The sequence below is a fragment of the Bactrocera oleae genome, chromosome 5 (genome assembly GCF_042242935.1).
Source record: "Bactrocera oleae isolate idBacOlea1 chromosome 5, idBacOlea1, whole genome shotgun sequence".
NCBI classification, from domain to species: domain Eukaryota; kingdom Metazoa; phylum Arthropoda; class Insecta; order Diptera; family Tephritidae; genus Bactrocera; species Bactrocera oleae.
The window spans coordinates 54,586,744-54,607,692 of NC_091539.1; the positions used below are offsets into that span (position 1 = coordinate 54,586,744).

The 20,949-nt window shown below is 35.3% G+C and overlaps 3 protein-coding genes across 7 annotated transcripts in view; 1 reads left to right on the forward strand and 2 right to left on the reverse strand.

Annotated features, from left to right (window-relative positions):
* Positions 1 to 20,949, forward strand: part of goe (gone early) — a 99,706-nt gene that overhangs the window by 54,171 nt on the left and 24,586 nt on the right. The window lies entirely within an intron of this gene.
* LOC106621971 (uncharacterized) lies at positions 11,844 to 14,234 on the reverse strand. The gene is made up of 2 exons (XM_014241004.3): positions 13,569 to 14,234; positions 11,844 to 12,096 (listed from the first exon to the last, which is right to left on the reverse strand). The coding sequence occupies exons 1-2, from the start codon at positions 14,224 to 14,226 to the stop codon at positions 11,915 to 11,917; spliced, it is 840 nt and encodes a 279-aa protein (XP_014096479.3). The 5' UTR covers positions 14,227 to 14,234; the 3' UTR covers positions 11,844 to 11,914.
* On the reverse strand, positions 18,913 to 19,909 carry LOC106621964 (uncharacterized). The gene is made up of 2 exons (XM_036376321.2): positions 19,281 to 19,909; positions 18,913 to 19,199 (listed from the first exon to the last, which is right to left on the reverse strand). The coding sequence occupies exons 1-2, from the start codon at positions 19,774 to 19,776 to the stop codon at positions 19,003 to 19,005; spliced, it is 693 nt and encodes a 230-aa protein (XP_036232214.2). The 5' UTR covers positions 19,777 to 19,909; the 3' UTR covers positions 18,913 to 19,002.

Consider the following 20,949-nt stretch of genomic DNA (forward strand, 5'->3'; position numbering starts at 1 on the left):
GATCGCTTAACCTAGCGATAATGTCAAAACTATTTCCAAAAATAGTTTAATAAACATATGTATGTATGTATACATATTTAGCAACATATGGGCCTTAAAATAGAACACCTTGACTTAAAATATTTGTAATTGATAAACATATCTGCAGCTGCAAAGTAACAACATTTTTTGTAAGCGATCGAAATCATAGAATTAATATACACACAAACATATTTATTTTCGGTGGCAAAGCGCATGCGTCGCTTATGCCACCGGCCCAAGCGCTAGCCACTGCATCCACGTGTTATTTTTATTTCCTTATCTTAATCTATAATTTATCGGAAAGTAATGCAAATTGTGTTGAATAAATGCTGCCCTGCATAGTTGCATTTTAAACTTGATTTGAAAATAGATACCCATATTTTAAATTTCTGAATTTTTTAGATGGCTGTAACCATGAGAATATACACACATACATATGTGGGCGTGTGTATGCATTTTGTTTGTGGATTTGTTTGCTAGCGTTTACCTATTTTTGTCCACTCGTTTAGTTTTAGGTAGCATTGCATTTGCATAAACATTGCAACACAACTGGAATGCACTCATATGTATGCAGTTGTGTTTGTATGTATTTGTATACCCTGAGTAAGGTATATTTAGTATGCCACGAAGTTTGTAACAACCAAAAGGAAACGTTGGAGACCGTATAAAATGTATTTACGAGTATAAATGATTAGCATGACGAGCTAAGTCGATTTGGCCATGTCCGTCTGTCTGTATATATGCGAACTATCGCTCAGTTGGTGAGATACCGATCTAAAATTTTGCACACGTTTTTTTTTCTCGAAGCTGCTGCTCATTTGTCGGAACTGTCGATATAGCACATCCCTAGCATATAGCTGCCATACAAACTGAACGATCAAAAGCAAGTTTATGTATGGAACACTTTTTTATTTGACAAGATATCTTCACGAAATCTGGCATGGTTTATTTTTCAAAGCAACGGTACAATATCCGAACAAATTTTTCAGATCGAATTAATATAGCATATAGCTGCCATGCAAACTGATCAATCAAAATCAAGAATTGATATTTTTTTTACCCTTAAATGCACCTGTGAAAGGTATTAAAGTTTCGGTGCAGCCGAAGTTAACGTGTTTTCTTGTTTAACGCTCGAAAGCACTGCATTCCAACAAGTGCCATTGTCGAAGACCTTTATCTTGCTGATATGGCGCTAGGATGGTGATAATTACGAGCTTCAGCTCTGTGAATGTGAGTGTGTACATATTTGGGCTAACATATTAATACATATTGTGTTCATTTGTTGTTTCTATTTTTATTTCTTTGGCTGACTCATTTATTTTTAGCGCCTACGTTGCCATAAGTGGTCGTTTAACTAATGATGCTTGTTGTTATTGTTGCCCTTATGATTTATGCGCCATTTGTACTTGAGCCAATCTACATAGGTGGTCAACGAATCGAGCAACCAACCAACTAATCAGCCAAACCAGCAACCAATCCGTGCGTGGCACCGATTGCTACGCAACCAATGGCCAGTGCTATTAATCGATGCCTTATTAAGTAGAATACGCACATATATGCTTCGGAGTGATATCTTTATTGTGGGTTTTACTCGTATAAATTGCCAATAATTCCGTGTATTTAATGAACCATTGAGTATTTGTTAAGTGCGTCTTGTCTGTGAGCGACGTGTTGCGGCGGCTTTGATTGCGAGCATATACAGTATTGGCCAAAAGTCTAGCAACGAGAGCCTTTTTATGCTCTCGCAATATCTTGCCACTGAGTATAATTATTTTGTGAAACTAGTCGATATACTATCGATATACAATCATGTATCAAAATGATCAGCTGGTTACATACATATATGAAAATGATCGAAATAACGAGCCGGATTCATTTCCGATTGTCTTGCTGTGCATCTGATCATCTGTCAGAACTTTTTCTGATAACTTTCATATTATCGATATCATAAAAGTTTTGAAAAAAAGTTGCTCCAGATCAGGAGAATGAGTCCGATCCAGGCCAAAATGTTACCACCACATCATTTGCATAGTTGCAATAATACTTGAACTGAGGTCTGCATTCTTCCAACATGAAATAAATCTTTTACTTTCTTCACTGAATCATCCGAGAATAAAATACTTTTGTCTGGGCTGCCTAATAAATTTAAGTTTTGGTAAATTGAACTTTAAAACGTTAAATGGTCGACCGTTGAGTGAACAACCGTGCTACAAGGGGTCGTCTGTCAAATATTAACTAGATTAACTGGCAAACATAAATTTGTCTTTATATTAGTTAGTTAGTAGATATTACTGTATTATTTAGAAGGCGTTGTTTGACGAAAAGGTCAACTTGTCAAGTTCTTTCGTTCTATTCCTACAAGAAGTACGTTAATCAGAAGGCGATTTGATTAATATGTGTAGATATAAGGACTAGTAAAAATAAGTTCAATAATTTTGGCGGATTTGTTTATTATAGTTAGAATGATCTGTCGAATATGCAACGTGTAGTTCGTTGACTTGTTGCCATTTTGGACGAAATTTCATAATGCCACTGGGACAGTCGATTTTCACAAGCTTCTCTTGAGAAGAATTCACTAGCAAAATCAGCCATAGACAGGAAAAGGTAGTAATTATTTGGTGCCAGGACTGAACTATAAGGTGGATATATACGAACTCCCTCGTCTTCCGGACCGTCGTCATCACTATCGAGGTGTGTGGCTTGGCGTTGTCCTGATAAAACGATCAAATCGAAATAGAATCGACGAAAAAAATTGCGCGTGTATCAGGGTACTTTAGTTTTGACCAATACTGTAAATATATTTCGTTATACAAAAACCTTTAAATATTTTGTTATAAGCTCCTTTTTAATAATCCTAATATTTATAAATAACATAAAATACCACCATATCACGTTAAAACGGCGTATATATGTATATAAATATTATATTATAAGCATGCTGTCACAATTCGTTTGCACCATTATATTTTGCTAATTTGGTAAAGCGTCGGTATTTGTAATGTGTTGATACAAAAATATTTATGAATTTTATCTATTGCATTATAAACTCTGCATGATTTCGTAGCGTTTCTTCGAATCGTTATAATTTTTTATTAATCAAAATAAAGGGTTTCCCAATATTGACAGAAAAATGTTTAATTTTGGTATTGGTAGGTCCAAGTAGAGATATTGATAGTTAAAATAACGTAATTTCTCGCTATAGGACAGATTTAATTGGCCCACAATGAACCTGCTGCATAGCCTGATTTTGAATCTGAGCGATAACTTTGGTTATATATTATAGAAGAAATTTGGGGCATCTGAGGAATGTTGGCGTTTTCTTGGCAGACTACTACGGGTTTTCTTTGAGAAATATCCATATTTCAAATTAATCGAATGAAAGGTCACTTATTTGTACATTGTTCACATTCGGAATCGGACCACAACCACGCCTATACCTATTTCATACAACACCATTTCTAATTCCTTCGGATTTTTTCACTTATTTTCATTATAATTATAACTTACAATAAAGATATCGAAATTATCGCAAATAATGCCACTGATCGGTGGAAACTCTCGTCTAAAATTGCAACTACTTTTTCTACTATCCATATACCAAAAATAAGCCTGCCTCAGGTTTTCATTTCAATTAAGATTCTGCTCAAATATAAACGAGACTGGCTCAATAAATCAAAAACGGTTAATTATTTTTCAATATTTATTTTATCCCCTTCAAAATAGTCACCATTAGAGGCGATACACATATGCCACCTTTTTTTCCAATCTTCATAACACTTCTGGTAGGCCGCTTTAGGTATGGCTTTCAGTTCCTTCTTCGTATTCTCTTTTATGACTTCAATCGACTGAAAATGCTTTCCACGAAGCGGCAATTTGAGTTTAGGGAAAAGAAAAAAGTCACACGATGCCATGTCGGGTGAATACGGTGCTTGCGGAACAATATTTACGTTGTTTTTGGTCAAATAATCGCGTACAAGACGAGACGTATGAGCTGGATTTTGGAACAAGTCGAGCAGACCCACGTCTCATGCCCAAAACATCGTGAATAATGCTATGAGCGGATCCATTTGATATGTTGAGCTCACTAGCTATCTCTCTTTCAGTCACACGACGACTTTCCAACACAATTTTCTTTACTTTTTCGACGTTTTCTTCGTTTATTGACGTTGCTGGACGACGATCATGGGGCAAGTTCTCCAGCGATGTACGGCCGTCCTTGAACGACTTATACCAATCAAAAATACGTGCACGTGAAAGGCAAGACTCCCCATATGCCTTCTGCAACATTTTCATTGCGTCCGTCGCACTTATTCCATTGGAATAACAAAATTTCAAACAAACACTTTTTGCTCAACGTTAATTTCCATAGTAAAATTCGAAAAACACACTCGAGGTTGACTTGTTTATAGTGCCGTAAAAAAAAAACTATGTGACAGATCGCGCTCAAATTTGACATGTAAACTATAACAGTCCTGCCAACCTAAGCAAAAAAAAGTATGGCCATATGTCATGTCCTTGTCGAGTTATGGATAAAGTCTCGTTTATATTTGAGCAGATATTATGGGTTTCGTCGGGTAAAAAAAGGCCTATTTTCAATAATGTTTTTTCTGTATAAAAAATTATTTATTTAATTCAAACTTTTTTCTGTCTTAAAGATACACATTTAAAGAATAATTTCTGAGATTTTCAAAAAAAAAAAAATTAAAACTCTGCCTTTGTAACGTCATTTCCGTTGATCTCTAGTAAAAAGGTGCGTCCTCGTTGTCAGCATTACTCCTGACAGGAATATCTAAAATGAAAAAAAGAAATATTTGTGTTTTAGTTAAGACCATAAACTCGTGCTTGAACGAAGGAAAAAAAAACAAAAGTTAAAATTGGAATTTTGGCAGACCTTTTTCCAACAAAATGAAAATTTTGGTCAAATTTGCTAGAAATTTCTTTTTTTTTTAAATAATTGTAATTGAAACAAGAAAAAGTTCTTCGTCCAAGCACGAGTAAAAAATTTCATCAAGATCGGTTGAATAGTTCAAGATCTTGACAACCGACTTTGAAAACACAGTTTCGAGAAAAACGCGTTTAAAGTTTTAAGTGACCTTATAGCGCTCAATTTTTTGTCTCGAAAACTATTACTGTTATCAACTTTTCTTTCTTTCAGTCAACATGTGAGATTTTTTTATGAAATTAAGGAGAAATGTTTTCTTAAGGATAGAACATATGTAGTGTCATTTGGTGCCCTAGCCCTGTGGTTGCCTTTGTCCACCATACATATCGGTTAGTGAGAAAAGTATTTCAATAATATTTAATTCGTATATTTAGTTATGAGGTGGTTTGGTGTAATGCTGAAAATGGGTGAACTCGGTATTCACCTTGTCATAGTAAATTTCGTCCTATGGTTGACTTGATACCGCATATATTGGTCATCATGGAAAATGTCTTAATAGAATTAAGCGGGAAGGCTTCTTTTGAATCATTTCATTCGGTCCATACTTTCTTCCGACATTAATATGATCAATGGACTAATTTTAGTTACTCTAACTTAATTGAATGTAACTATTTCTAATATAAAATATTGGTTAGTGAGAAAAGTAAACCTCTTCGCCTTGAGAACCAGCTATATGTGATTATTTGGATGTGCAGTTTGATCTAAATATATCAAAAAATCATAACATCACATCACATCACATCATAGTAAATGGTGCTACTCGCACCAATTGCAAAACCCTGTAATTCTGTTTAGCCATTTTTTTGTTGAGTATTTTTTACTTTTAATGTTTGTGTTTGCATAATTTTGTTAATATCCTCTATTGCTGTTGTTGTTAATTAATTATCTACTGTCATGAAAAAACTGTAGGTGGTGTGTTAACAATCTTTTAATATGATATTTTGGATCATATTGGTGATAGCTTTTAAAATAATATATTAATTGGGTATTTAGACGCGCTTGTCATGGACATATGTGAATTAAAACATATTTTTTTTTATAATGTCTGCTGATTACTTAAATGTCAAATATATTGCGTTAAATTTTTTTTATACATTTCATAATCTTTTAGATGCTCACCTTCAGATATTGATTTAGTTTTGGGTTTCCCGTAGCAAAGATCTATGAATTTTTCTTTCAAAATATATTGCATATATGTAATTATATGTAGATTCATGTGTATATATATCTATTATTTTTGCATTAAATAGAAGGGTTTTTAGCATAGTTATAATGATCCGATTTTGTTCAAATATGCACTGTTTTGTTCAATAATTTGTTACAATTTTGAAGGTAATTTCATAATAGCACTCTCGTCTTTATTGCCAAATAACTGGGACAACTTTCGTTGTAGATTTACGTGAGTACCTGCCGGCGACGGCCTTACCTCACGGTGTTCAAAACACAACGGATCAATACAATGCGTTGATCAGCGCCCCAAACAAAACGAGCTTATGCAAGTATTTATTTGGATACCAGTGGCAGTGTGTCTGGGTCCACACTACCATCTTGGTATGATTCGAGGCCGACCTAAAACCTCTTCCGTTTTCGGGTACGGCACCCAGTTACTTGTGTAACTTCTTTTTTCGAACTGAAAATTCAGTTCTTCCAGCATTTAGGTTTAAACCACAGCCACCACGATACTCCCCAAAGGGCCGAACCCAATGAGCAGATTGAACAGAAGTCCAAGGGCTTTCTGCTCCCCGTGGTACCGGAAAGTCTCCGGTCAGACTGCGTAGCCTAAACTACTGCCAGTTGAGCTACCCATTACTCAAATGACTGGTGACATTTGTCGCTTGAACTTCAAATGTCTTTTTATTTGCTTTTTCATTTAAAGTGTTTCTAATATCAGTTCAAGCTGAGTATTATAGCACTATCACTCCATATACTATGCTGATATTACTGGGCAAAGAATATAATAACAGTCATAGTGCATATTGGCTTTTAGTCGCCTTTTACGACAGGCATGCCTTGCCGCGGGCATATTCTTTCCCCAAACCCGCAGGGGAAAAATAACTGGGACAGTCGATTTACACAAGCTTCTCTTGAATCGAAATTTTTACCAACAAAAAAAGTCGCCATAAACATGGACAGATAGTAATCACTAGGTGCCAGGTACAAACTATCAGATGGATGCATAATAACCTCCCAAGCAAGCTCCCGCACCTATCGATGCCCTGATGAAGCATTAATCCCACTTCTATTGGCCAAAGCGGACCGCTTCTGGACAATTGCTCTTTTCCAATACAGGACCGAATTAAGAGTTTGTTCGCAGGAGAACCGTTTATAGTAGATGATTTTCTGCACATTCCACCTAACACATAGCGAAACCCTCCTAACCGTCAATCCTGGCTTGGTCACCGTTTGCGCCGACTTACTGCTATTTGTATCGTAATTAAATGAATTTCGCGCGGGCAGAGCTTTGCAATTCGATTTAAGAGCGACCATCCGAAGATGCGTTCTTCGATCGCTCGATATTATTAGGTTTTATGTATGAACTTTGATCTGAAAACTTCTTTAAAGTGTTTGCGATGCTTATTGAGTTATACATCTGATTATAATATTAGAACATCAGACTTACTATAACTTCATAATTTATTGGTTAAGTCATGTTTTTGTTTGTCGTTGGCTAACACATGAAAAACCTGATCATAATGCATGTCATATGTAACCTCTCTACTATCAACGAAAATCGATGTAAACTAACGCTTAAGCTTTGCTGAGCTGCAGAGCGTAAGGGCTTACATTGCATTCTTCGAAAATATGCATTTTTCATCGAAAATGCATATTCATTATATAGTTTCCAGTTATTAATTAAACAACATGCAAAGTGCTATTGTCAACCAAAAATTGTTCACTAAAAGTGTTAATATGTCACCAGAAGTTAATGTCAAGGTTGAACCGCATTTTACACTCGGCTGTAAGCTTGTGTCTTCTTCGGCGGCGCGACAACGAATAGCGGCCGAATCAAAGCCCCAACACCGGTAGTCTTTGCTATTGAATTTACACAATGATCACTCATCGTGGAATTATACAAAAAACCCAACTTAAATTACTTACCATTTGCCATTAAGTTGTCAGTTTATTGTTTGTGGTTTGAATATATTTAAAATCGGTATTGTGCAAAACAGTGAGACGCTGGCATCGGCAAAGTAACAAAGGGCGTGCGGCATTTGTGTTTTTTTTTTCTTTCATTTCTGTTTTTGTTTTGCTTCTGCTTCTTGCGGGTTAACCATTGTTGCTGTGGATTATTTATGTGCTGAAAATTTGAATTTCAAAAGTTTCAATAAAATATGCCACATTCCAAGCAACTAGTTAATAAAATAGAAAATTGATACTAAACGCCTTTCATTTCAGTAATAATAGAATTTAAAATATTGATTACATTTAGTTCTCTGGTGCTTTATATATAAAGACTTATGGATTTCGGTGAGCGAACCAGCCATTTGTGATTATTGACGTATGCTCCAACTCATTATTTCTGTATAACAAAACTTTCACAGAATATAAATCTCCTAATTTTAGACTAATCAAAAGCAAAGGGTCAGATCATCAACCTTTTTACCAATTTCAATAGGTGTTCTTGACAGTTGCATTATTAAAACTAGCTTTTCTGATCATCATCGATCGATCAGATTTCATAAGAAACTTTCTCGGCAACTGTAAATCCACAAAGAAATACGAAGATGGGTTATTGTTACTTTGTTTTTTTTTCGCAGAAATTCCGTCCTCTCAATAATTCGTTAAAATAGTATGTTTACCATTTAAAAAATTAAAATTCAACTTTGTTCTTTTAATATCATTGTGGTCATATGATCTGTTCTAGTGCAGAAACAAGTAATACACTGCTTCTTAGCTGTTTCTTTAACGAATCTACCGTTCTTCCATGCTATTTTAATTTCAATAGATATGTATTGGATTCTGGCAATAAGAAAATTAGAAACTAAGCCTTTAAGCCTTTAAAAATGTGGGAATACTTCATAGAGAAATAACTTGATATTCACCGTTTGAAATCGGTAAAAATCCCTTAGTCGGTGATTCGACTTTTCTTTTTGGAAGGAAAACCAAGTGGTGAATTTCAAGAACGCTTGGATTCGCTGACGTTGACTCTTCCTGAAGGGGATATATATTACAGATAGCTGAGGTGGTACGCTTTTCAAAATGTCGAGCATGAGGAAGCTGTTGGAGTGATGTATGCCTCGACTACCTGAATATGGTCAAAATAGTCACATGGATCTACAATACCTAATTATATGACATATTCGATTTTGAATTGTAGGAAAACACGGTCTTATTTGGCTAGAAAACCTTGCTCTTCCCCATGAGAACGCATCGGCTCACCCTTCCGCAGTTCCAACAGCCAGTTTGATCGGGTTAGGGCACGAATTGCTGCCCATCGCCGCTATTCTTCATATTTTTGCCGGTACGACTACTGCAAGGAACGTCTTCTTTTAGACGATTTAAAGACGTCATCTTTGGGTCATGTGTATCATTCTAAAAAGCGATAATGTTGCGAAATAAATCGCCATTTTTATAAAATTTTCGTTATTCGTTAATTTTGTTATTTTTTGAACAGCTTTCGAGAAGAAGTGTCTGAGATTAACTTTAAAAGGAAAAGGAATATCAGAGAGACCAAAAGATCTGCGCTTGTGGCTCATCAAATGTGACTATATTTTCCTTATTTCTTAATCGAAATAGAATTTTCTTAATAATATTTTAAACTATGCCATTATCAATTTGCGGCGGTCGGACAGCCTTATCGTAATCATCAACTAACTTTAGTAAGGCATGATATTTAAAAAATAGACCGTCTAAATATAATATAAGATCGTTTTTGTATTTTTCGAAAAACTACTCCGCTTCCTTGCCATTAATTTAACACACGCTTATAAGACATATTTCGGCGTTTACCATGTTATATTAAAATTTGCTTGGGATTTCATTTACAAACTAACCCATAAATTTGACAAATAATGATGCGTAACAGCCAACACCTGTTGGAACATGAACTTTTTCAGGCATAATTAACCAACACAAATAAGCGCTTGCTGTTTTGTTAGCTATTTTTTACAATCCCGCCTCTAGTTATTGTTGTTGTTTCGTTAATTTATTTTTCCCCATAATGAAATAATTAAATTTATGCCAAGACGAAGCAACTAAAATTTGCCACAAGCCAAATCCGATTGAAACGCCTCCGACGCGAAACGCACAGACCAAGCAGCAACAGAGGCAGCAACGTGGAAGAGATTAAATACGCATAAAAGTAAAATAGCTAACGAAAGTGAAATGAAAACGCTAACTACAAGGGTCAACAAAACAACAATAATAACAAACAACGAGGTTATCGGCAATTAAAAAGAAAAAGAAAAACTTAATTTCGGCTGCACCGTACAGTTAAAATACCCTTCACAGGTGTATTTCTTATAGCATAAAAGGGTTTAAACATACATTTATATTGATTTTGATCGGCCAGTTTGTATGACAGCTACATATAATATATGCTATAGTGGACCGATCTAAATCATTTCTGCAGAGATTGCACTGCTATCTATGTCGAATTTCGTGAAGATATCTTGTCAAATAAAAAAGTTTTCCATTCAAGGTCTTGATTTTTATCGCTCAATTTGCAGCTATGTGCTAATGTTGCGATATTGGCGTTTTTGACAAATATTCCGTGGGAAGAAAGGGACTTGTGCAAAATTTCAGATCGATATCTCAAACACTGGGAGTTTATATACTGTATATATAGATGAACGGACGGATAGACGAACGGACATGGCTAAATCGAGTCAGCTCATCACGCTGATAATTTTTATATATATTGTATTTTATAGACTCTCTGATGTTTCTTTCTGGGTTTCCCGAACTACGTGGTAAACTTAATATACCCTGTTCAGGGCATAAAAAAGAAGATGTGCGCACAAAAACAGCAATAGTAGTAAGTGACGACTGTCGTCTGCCGTGAAATGCTAAAATTACCAAAAACGAATTGGCATAAAATTCGCAAATCGCAAAAAATACGCTAAATAGTGGTAAGGTGGCGGTGACGAAGCAGTTGCAAGGCCGCTAGATCAACAAAGCATTCGTCGGGTGACCAATCAAATCAAGCTCATTATCACAGCTATCGAAGCTGGGGTGGAGTGACTACAAGCGCACACATGCAGACACAGCTAACGCTCAAATTGACCTGTTCGAATCGAGGAAGTTTAATTGTCATGCATACGCATCCATACATAAATACTACAACTGTTTGTATTTAGTCGGATAATTGGACAAAAGCTCGCGCTACTCAAGTGGCAATTAATCACAGCGCATCTAAGCGCTTGATTTTCACTCACTACCATTCAATTGTATGGTATGTGCAGACATGGTCAACTTGTTTTTGGCTACTTAATTTTTGCGCTTAGCTTACCCAGCTGAAAGAGCAATCGCTCGCTGGCGTTGCAGCTAAAAAGCTTTATTTAATCGTATAAATTTATACTGTCATACTTAGTTTGCATAAAGCATTCGATGTCAAAATACAATCATCACCAACGCTATTGTTGTTATGTTGTTTATTTGTGGTTTGTTGTTGGTTGTATGCAACAAAATGCTGTTGACATGCCAATCAATCAATTGCTTATTGAACATAAATCTGCGCGCGTTGCTTCGCAGTGAAAAGAAGAGAAAAAGAAAATTAATGACGCTAACGTTAATATTGCAAGTTCGTTGCTTGAATCTTTTGTTTGAGCGCATTGCGTCTTCATTGATTTCTAAATGCATTAACATTTCATTTCGAGTCTGAATTTAGCTAAAATTTTTTTTTAATTAAAATTGAAAACATACATTTTTTACAAATATAAAGATGTGTATATGTATAACTGTTTGTGCGTATTAAAAACAATAAAACTTTAGTTTTTGTAACATAATGCTTTAGAAATAGAAACGTGCTGGTTGAAGAAAGTTTTTAATCGGCGAATCATCGCTATTTTGCACTTTCCGGTAATCATAGCCGCCATTGGTCGCCAAGCCGTCGAGCGAGCCTACGACCGATTTAATGGGCGCTACGCCCTCGTCGGAGAACTCAGAAGTGCCGCCAAGATTGTCATATTGTTCTGAAAATAGTTAAAATGTGTGATATATAAAAAAGAAAATATTATTATAACTGGTAGTGAATGTATTTGAATTCATCAATAATCCTTGGCATTTCTCGGAAAGTTCCTTATGAAATTTGTATTTTCGTGGCTGGTTTGATTTTCGTCTTAGTTATTAAATAAAATCTGCTTAAGCTAGTTTTCTGCACTTTGTATTGACTTTTGAAAATATTTTTCCATAAAAACTTTAGAAAAATTTTAAAGAGTGGCTAAGTTTGACTTTTTGATCATAATTGAGTTATAAATTACTAATAGTTTCAAAGTGAAATAAAGGTTTTGGGATTTAAATTGGGTTTGTAAACATAATTTCAAATAAATTGGTGACGTGGGTTAGATTCTCTAGATTCTCTGGCAAATCCTCCATATAGCAACTATGTTATTATATATGTATAACTAAATCTGAAAACGTAATCGGCCAACGTTTTGCTAGTTTGATGAAAATGATATATAAAATATTTCTTTTATAAAGATCTTTGTCTTGATTTTGATTGGTCAGTTTGAATTTCAGCTATAGGTATGTTAAATGATCTGATCTAAACAATTCGATATCTTTTCAAATAATTTTTTTTTGCATACAAGGAGTAGATTTCGATACATCAGTTTGTATGACAGCTATATGCTATGATTGTCCGATCTGAAAAATTTGTTTGAAGGTTGTAACGTTGCTTTGGGAAATAATTCATGCCAAATTTCGTGAAGATATCTCGTCGAATGAAAAATTTCTCGTTACAAGGATATGATTTTGATCAGTCAGTTTGTATGGCAGCTATATTGGCGGTTCCGACATATGAGCAGCCACTTGGTGAGAAAAGGACGTGTGCGAAATTTCCGAGTGATATCTCAAATATTGAGGGATTAGTTTGCGTACAATCAGACAAACTAACATGGCTAAATCGACTAAGCTCATCACTCTGATTATTAATATATACACTAGGGCTCTTAAAATTATTCGAATAACCTGAAAACCGATTATTCAAATATCCGGTTTGTAACCGTTTGCAATGTTACGACTATTCGAATAGTCGTTCTACTTATAAAAATAGTTTCCAAACTAACAAAAAAAAAAAAATCGTGAATGAAAGAAATATTAATATGAAATGGAAAACGTCACTTTTGTAATAATTCTGTCGAAAAATTCTCAAACCTTTTTAGAACCTATTAATATTTTTTTTCATATATACCATAATTACACGTATATTTACGCTTTTGGACTTTCTCTGTGTAGTAATTTCATCCCAAAAAGGTATTTATTTTTTATGTGAAGTCAAAACAAAAACAAAGTAATCTACATATGTATATATTATAATATGAACAAGACTCTTGATAATCTATCAGATATCGGAAATTGCTTATATGCTCATTTTCTAGGACTGTGTATTTTTTGAAGTCAACAAGTTCGCACAATATCTGTCAATTGGCTGATTTCAACTCACCCTGAATTTCCTTCTGCGCTGCGCTTGCCTCCTCCGGTGTTTTGTATTTGATAAAGAATACTTCGGGTTTGGTCGGTTGTGTTGGCGCTGGTGTGACAATCTCACCAATATTCAAGTCATTATCCTTTTTGCTCAAAACATAAATGACAGTCTTCTCCTCTTGCGGCGCATATTCGGCTGTCAATTTGAGGTTAGCATTCTCAGAGGATGGTGCCTTAATAAAGACGACGCGATAATTCTTCTGCGGGCGACCAATAACGAAGTGTTTGCTGCGTGTTTGTTCTTCGGAATCTTCGGGTGCGGAGACTAAAAAGAATTGTTTGGTGATGATCGGTTCGGCGGTGGGTTGTGAGGGTGGTAGATACTTGTCACCACTATAAGATTGTTGCTCCGTTTTTTGTTGTTGTTGTGGTGGTCGAAGTGTTTGGTGTTGCGGCAAGAGTAGTGAATTGCCGCTGGGCGCTGGATTAAAGAAACTTTCGGCGTTGTTGTCCTTCGAGCGAATGCCGTTGCTGTTTAAGCTGGGGCTATTGGAATTGCTAAGTGTGTTGGTGTTGGAGTTGGTGTTGCTATTGCGTTCATAGTGATAACCGAAACTGGACGCGGCGTTAGCGGTGACAGCGGGTAGCGCACAGCTATACACGAAAAGGACGCGCATTTTACACGGTTTTTTTTGATTTAGATTAAAATTGTTTTTCCTTTTTTTTTGGCAAAAACACGTAGCGACTAACGCAGCTCGAGGGAAACTGTAATTGTGTCTAAACTATTTTAAAAACTGTTGATAGTCTTAGACTGACAGCAACAATTTATAGACAGCCTAATGTCGGATGAAAATTAGATGTTGAATCTTGGGAAAATTTTATGTGTTGTATGCAACAGTAATGGTGAAAATAAATATTTATATATAAGCGAGTTGATCATATTATGTCGATATGCAAATACAAACGCATATCTGGCTGCGCCTGAGAAACTCCGAAATCTTTATGGGTTAATCAAATGTTGATGGTAATAAAAACATCCGCCCTCATGTAGGCTGGTATACACCATACTTATTTATGCAAGCAGATTTGTAACTCAACTAAATACTTTACTGCCAATTAAATTAGTTCAATGTCAATGCGTGGGCGCTTTTTTCCTCTCGTGCTCATTTGCTAATTGCGAATTATGCCCAACTTCCCTCTCCTTCCTATAACTGTGTGGTTATAACCTCTAATTCTCCGTTTTCTCAGAGACATTTTTTTGAATTAATTATAACTAATTAGTAGTAGTAGCTAATTAGTAGCGTAATACCATTTGTTGTTGGCGTATTCGTATTTTCACCATAAGATTCATTTACACGCTTGTTGCCCGCAAAGCTGTGTTTTATGTGGCAACACAATTACTATTGCACATAACTGTAACTGCCCAACTTGCGCAATAATTATGTTAGTGAATATTTTTCATCTAAATCTGCAAATCACCCCATATGGAGTAGCACGTGGGCGAGATATTTAACCGGGATCTCACGTAAAACCGCTTTTGAATGACTAGTTACTTTATCAGGAACGTAAGATTTCGACATAATTATACCCATAACAGGGTTTAGTTTTTGAGATATCGATCTGAAATTTTGCACACGTCCCTTTCAACCCAAAAAGTTGCTTATTTGACGAAACCGCCAATATTGGACTACTATAGTATATAACTCCAATACAAACTGATTGAACAAACTTACCAAATATAATTTGAAATTCGTTGTATGGAAAACTTTTTATTTGACAATACTTGTATATTTTTACGAAACTTACTCTGAATCATTATTCAAGGCAGTGTCACTATCTTTCAGTTCGAACCACTATAGCATATAGCTGCCATTAAAACTGTTAAATCTAAATCGATATAAAGATATTTTTATACCCTTTTATGATATAAGAAATTATTCTGTGAAAAGTATTATAGCTTTCGTGAGATCGAAGTTAATTTTATTATTTCCTTTTTGCCAAAAAACGTTAAATATTGTTCGGAATAGAGATTTTTATTAACTGTAAGCAAATATCATCGCTCAAGCATTTTACTCACTCAATTAGATCCAGGAGAAGTTACTGTTCCCGAAACCCATATATCCGCTCTTTTTGAAGGTGAAACGTGAATTAATTTTTGGTATAACTGTTTAGCGTCAAAATATACCTGCCGATATACATATGTATGATCCGATACCTTTTCGACAATGGAAGACTTCTTAAATCGTACCCGAATAATCTCCCGATTTTTTATGTCAGCAATCCAATTAAAACCTTAAAATTCCGCCTTCTCTAAGCAAAAAGATTCAAAAATTAATTTATTGGTTCGTTCACTAAGCAATTTCTTTTGATGGCAACAGCGGATCTTATTGAACTTTTTCGCAGCCAACTCAGATGATGATGCACTTAGTTTTTGTTTGGTGCCCTATCGAAGATGGAAAATTGGCAACACAATTACAGCATATTTTAGTTTTTACTATCAAAAGGATAAAAATGCAGTTTAAGGTAGTCGAAAATTATGTGATGTGTACGGAGAAGATGTGTTGACCGAACGCCAATGCTAAAATTATTTTGCAAAATTCCGTTCCGTCAATTTCGATATTGAGTATGCACCACGTCCTGGAAAGCCTGTTGAAGCCGATGTGGATAAAATAAAGTCGTTGGTCGATGTAAATCGTCGAATAGCAATTTCGAGAGATTACTGAAAGATTAAATTTGTCTAACGCAAGCCTTCACGTTACACAATAAAAAAAATTGTGTTTAAATTGTACTAAAAAACACGAAATTACTTAGTGTACGACCGAATATAAAGAATTTTGGCCCGAAGTTGCCTTGTTCATTGAGACTTTGCCTAAGACTTTTATCACTCATTCACTACATTTAAAACTATGTATTCAAGGTGATAGAGATAACGGCATTTCAGCAGCCTCGAAGTACGTTGTTTTATCTAAACTAAATAACAGTCATTACATTTCTGGTTTTAGTTCTGTGCTGTGCATCTATTTCCTTCTTCTGTGGTGCATATATCCTTTTCAGATTTTATTTATAATAACTGCTTGACCACAAGTTCATGTTACTACATTTCTTTTCCGACGCCGATTTATTTTCATCAAAAAATTAAGTTGATGTCATTCCACAAAACTTTAGATTTACTTTGTGCACAATTCGAAACTATCGATGAAGATTCTTAACTTCTATAATTTGTTTTCATCTTTTCGAACACTTCAATATAAGGTTTAGTTAAATTCATATGCAATCCCAAAAGCGGCAAAATATGTTAAGTTTTACACAGATTATCTATTTTTCTTTGCAACATTCCCAGCGAATTATTGAATTGTCGCCTTACTGCTCTAAAACTACTTGAATTCGTGAAAGCATTCAGACTCAATAAAAAAAGAGAACTTCGGAAAAGACAATAAAACCTTAACCTTGGTTATGCGATAATAACTAATAAATACAACGAAGAAAATGAAGAAGAAAAACCGTCTAGACAACAGTAGTTAGCGGTGATCAAATTCATATTTATGATTTTAAGAATCGGAAATGATTTTTTCAAAACTAATTGATGTTATACGCTCGTAAATTAACAAACTAACTTTACGAATTTGCAATGCAAATGAAAAGGTATAAATATTTAGTAGCGAAGCTAACTCCATGAATTATATCATTGAAAGCGCGAAAAAATATACAAAATATGTATATGAATAGAGAACGAAGAACAAAGAGAATTAGCGTAAACAAATATTTTAAGAATTTCGCTAAAAAAATTGTCATAGTGGTGTTTTGAAGTGCTATAACTATGCAAACATTTAATACATCAAACTGTAATTTGCTACATGGAATCGCAGTGGAGAGAGTCACCAGTGGGCCGCAAATTGTTAAAAAGTTGTTGTGTACGCGGCCTCAGATAAGTTGTATATCGCAAACCGCTAAAGCTATATAAACCATACGAGTACTTGTTGAGGACGATTCCTTTCGATACCTCCTCAGACACTGTGAAAATAGGTAAAAACTGATAACCACACTCCCGCTCCTCATATAACAATTATGTTGATGTTATGATTTTTAAAATTGATCGTATATTATTCAAAGGGCTCCTTGGAAGCCGATTTAAAAATTGAACAATGAGCGGGGGACCGCCCATTTTTAGGTGAATTCCTATACCTTAAAAACGACTTGACCAACTTTAACTAAACGCGGTACATAACATTCTCCTAACATCCTTGTGTTACAGTGCGAAAATGGGCGATTTTCAACTGAACCATGCCTACTTTCCATATACGCTATTTTAAATTCCACCTGATTCTATCACTTAACAGTATACAAATCTTACAACAATAAAAATAACAGGATAAAATAGTGTCTATATGCCATATGCCATTTTACGTCTAAAAATTGTTGAAATCGGACCATAAATTCCCAAATCCTCCGATATCGAATATGTGTACTCCAGTGCCTATGGGTGAATTTTTATCGAAAATATCGGTCACTGTGAGCTTCCATATATCTAATATACGAAATCGTGGAGCAAAAAATGGACAAAATCAGACAAATTTCGGGGTGTCTTTGTACTGTGTAAATCGGTCAATATATAAGATTAAGATATCTTAAAATCTGCAAAATTAAATGAACGTGTAATATTTGATATTTTATGCCAAAAATGTGTGAAATCGGTCTAGATTACCCCAGCTCCCATACACTAACGACCTTTTTTTTTTAGAAGCGTGGTTTTCGATTAAGCAATATTTTCTACGGAGTTGGTCTTTTTGACGACTTTTACTTGATTTATACTCAATTTATATTGCCATTTCATAATAAAGAGACTTACTCCGGAATATAACATTAAATTATATGAGTTTTATTTCTTCTTGAAAATCACATGTCTAAAAAAAAACACTCTTTACATATAATGTTTTTCGTTCTGTTGTTGTTTATGCCAAATATGTCGATCAGTGAGTGAGTTGTCTTCACAAAATTACGTGGAAATATATTTTTGAGTATACCAGACTAATGGCAAACGTTAATACAAGTAAAATAATGTGGTTTAGCGCTGAATATGAATGAAAATGGCCTGTACTCTTACTTACTCTTAACATTACACTCCTAATATAACTCTTCAGATTATTATATATATTAGCGCTTTCTTACTTGTTTTTTATTAATCTTATTTTATTTATTGTAAAGTTTAAGTTAAGTTCAAAAATTTCCTGGATCCGCTCAGTAGAAAAAACTTAATAATTTATTTTAAATTTAAATTTATTAAATCGCATAATTTTCGTAAATAAAAAACAATAAAAAGTAATATGTTTAACAACAAGTAATAATTAACAATTAATCAACGAGTTTTCGGCTTGATGCCATGTGTTACGCAATGCAACGTTAACAAATAACAACAAAACATTTCTAACAATTCAAGCTGCATTTGAAGCGTTGTCTTACAGACGCAAAGCAGCGGGCAGGTACTGGCTGAGTGGTGAGGATGCGCTGCCGAGCTCCTCTGGAGGGGGAGCAATGGCTCTGTAGTTATAGCTGCCGTCAGGAGCAATACCGTCCAAAGAGCCGATAACGGAAGCGACCGGAGCGGTACCTTCATCAGAGAATTCCTTAGTGCCACCCAATTGGTCGTATTGGTCTGTGAAGGGAATAGTTTTATTGTGATTATTTACAATTTTTTAAATGTATGTTCTTGTGCACTAAATATTTTCACACTCACCTTGGATTTCTTTTTGTGCCGCCTGAGCTTCCTCAGGAGTCTTGTATTTGATGAAGAATACTTCCGGTTTGCTGGGCACTGTTGGCGCTGGTGTGGCAAAGTCATTGGCTGTGAGTTCGTTACCCTTCTTGCTGAGCACATAAATGACAGTCTTCTCCTCTTGTGGTGCAAATTCAGCTGACAATTTCAGGTTGTCGTTATCAGAGTTTGGTGCCTTAATGAAGACGACACGATAGTTCTTCTGTGGACGTCCGATAACCAGATGTTTTGGTTTGCTAGCACCTTCAGTGTCTTCCGGCGCCGAGATTAAGTAGAATTGCTTGTGTACGCTGGGTGGTTGTGTTGTTGTGGCAGGTGGCAAATACTTCTCACCACCATGTGCTGAAGGCACGAAACTGCTGGCGGCTGGCTGGGCGCCATAACCATAACCGAATTGTGGCGCAGCACTGACGGCAGCAATTGTCGCCAAAAAAGCGACTAATACAAAAGAACGCATCGCGAATTGGTTTGTTTAGAATAAGTCTCTTCTCGAAAGTATTTGCAAATTGATTGCGTTTGATATTTTTTGATTTTCACCCAAAATCACACACTACACTTCACTGCACTGATTGTGTTGATCCTCTAAGAGGTTTACGGTTGCACTGCTTGACCTGTCTGCCTTGCAATACCGTTTTATATGCGAATTGTTACGCTTTTCGCACTACAAAATTTGCGAAATCAATGCAAATTTGCTCTTCGAACTGGGCGATCAAAGACGGCGACGCTAATGTCGATCGCCGCCGCGCGCAGTTCGGTTTACCAATAGATATTAGCGCAAAAGCATCTGCAATAATAATCTCAAAAGCGTTTAAATGTCTAGCTACAACAACAATATGCGCTGATCGTAATCGCATCCGTCATTAAAGCGCTGCTGACCTGCTGCACCCTCGGTATATGTCAAGCGCAGCGCCTTTTTTAGTCTGCAATTCTATTAACGCGAGCTCGATCTTTATTTTTGCACTCTTTTTCATCTAAGTTTACTTAAATTAATTGCTCACTTTATTTCCGCGACAACTTAGATTATTTCATATACACATATGTACGTAACTCAGAGACTAACCGAATTTTCTTGCATACTTTCGAGCGTAATTGTCGTTTTGATTTTCATTTGTTTCCTCAAGGCTAATCATTCCTAAACAGCTAAATTGCTACCTGTATTGAACGTCTTCAGACTTTTATGATGCACTTTAGTCTTCTGCCCATTGTGTTGTCGCCTTCCTTATGTCTGTCTTTTTGTTGTCAAACAATGTTTAATTCCTCATCGAAAACTTTGATCGTCGTTAAATACGAATCGGTTATAAAATTTGAGTGTTCTTGATGTCGAAATGATCGCAAAATTGAATTTAAATGTGTTCGCTCATAAAATTAATGACGAACTGCTTTGCGATGCTTCATAGTCAAAACAGAATCGATCATAAAATAGATGCTTATAATTCTTATTTAAAGTTAGTGTAAAATCAGCGGTCATTAACACTCGGAAAAAGTAGTTACTTTATAATGAAATACTTTCTTATTTAGTCAGTTCTGTATAGTGTTTCCGATCTACTTTCGCATTTGATGAAATTTGTGAAGATTTTTCGACTTGGTTGGTTGCTTGGTTGGATTTGATAAAAAATCTGATTTTTTCCCA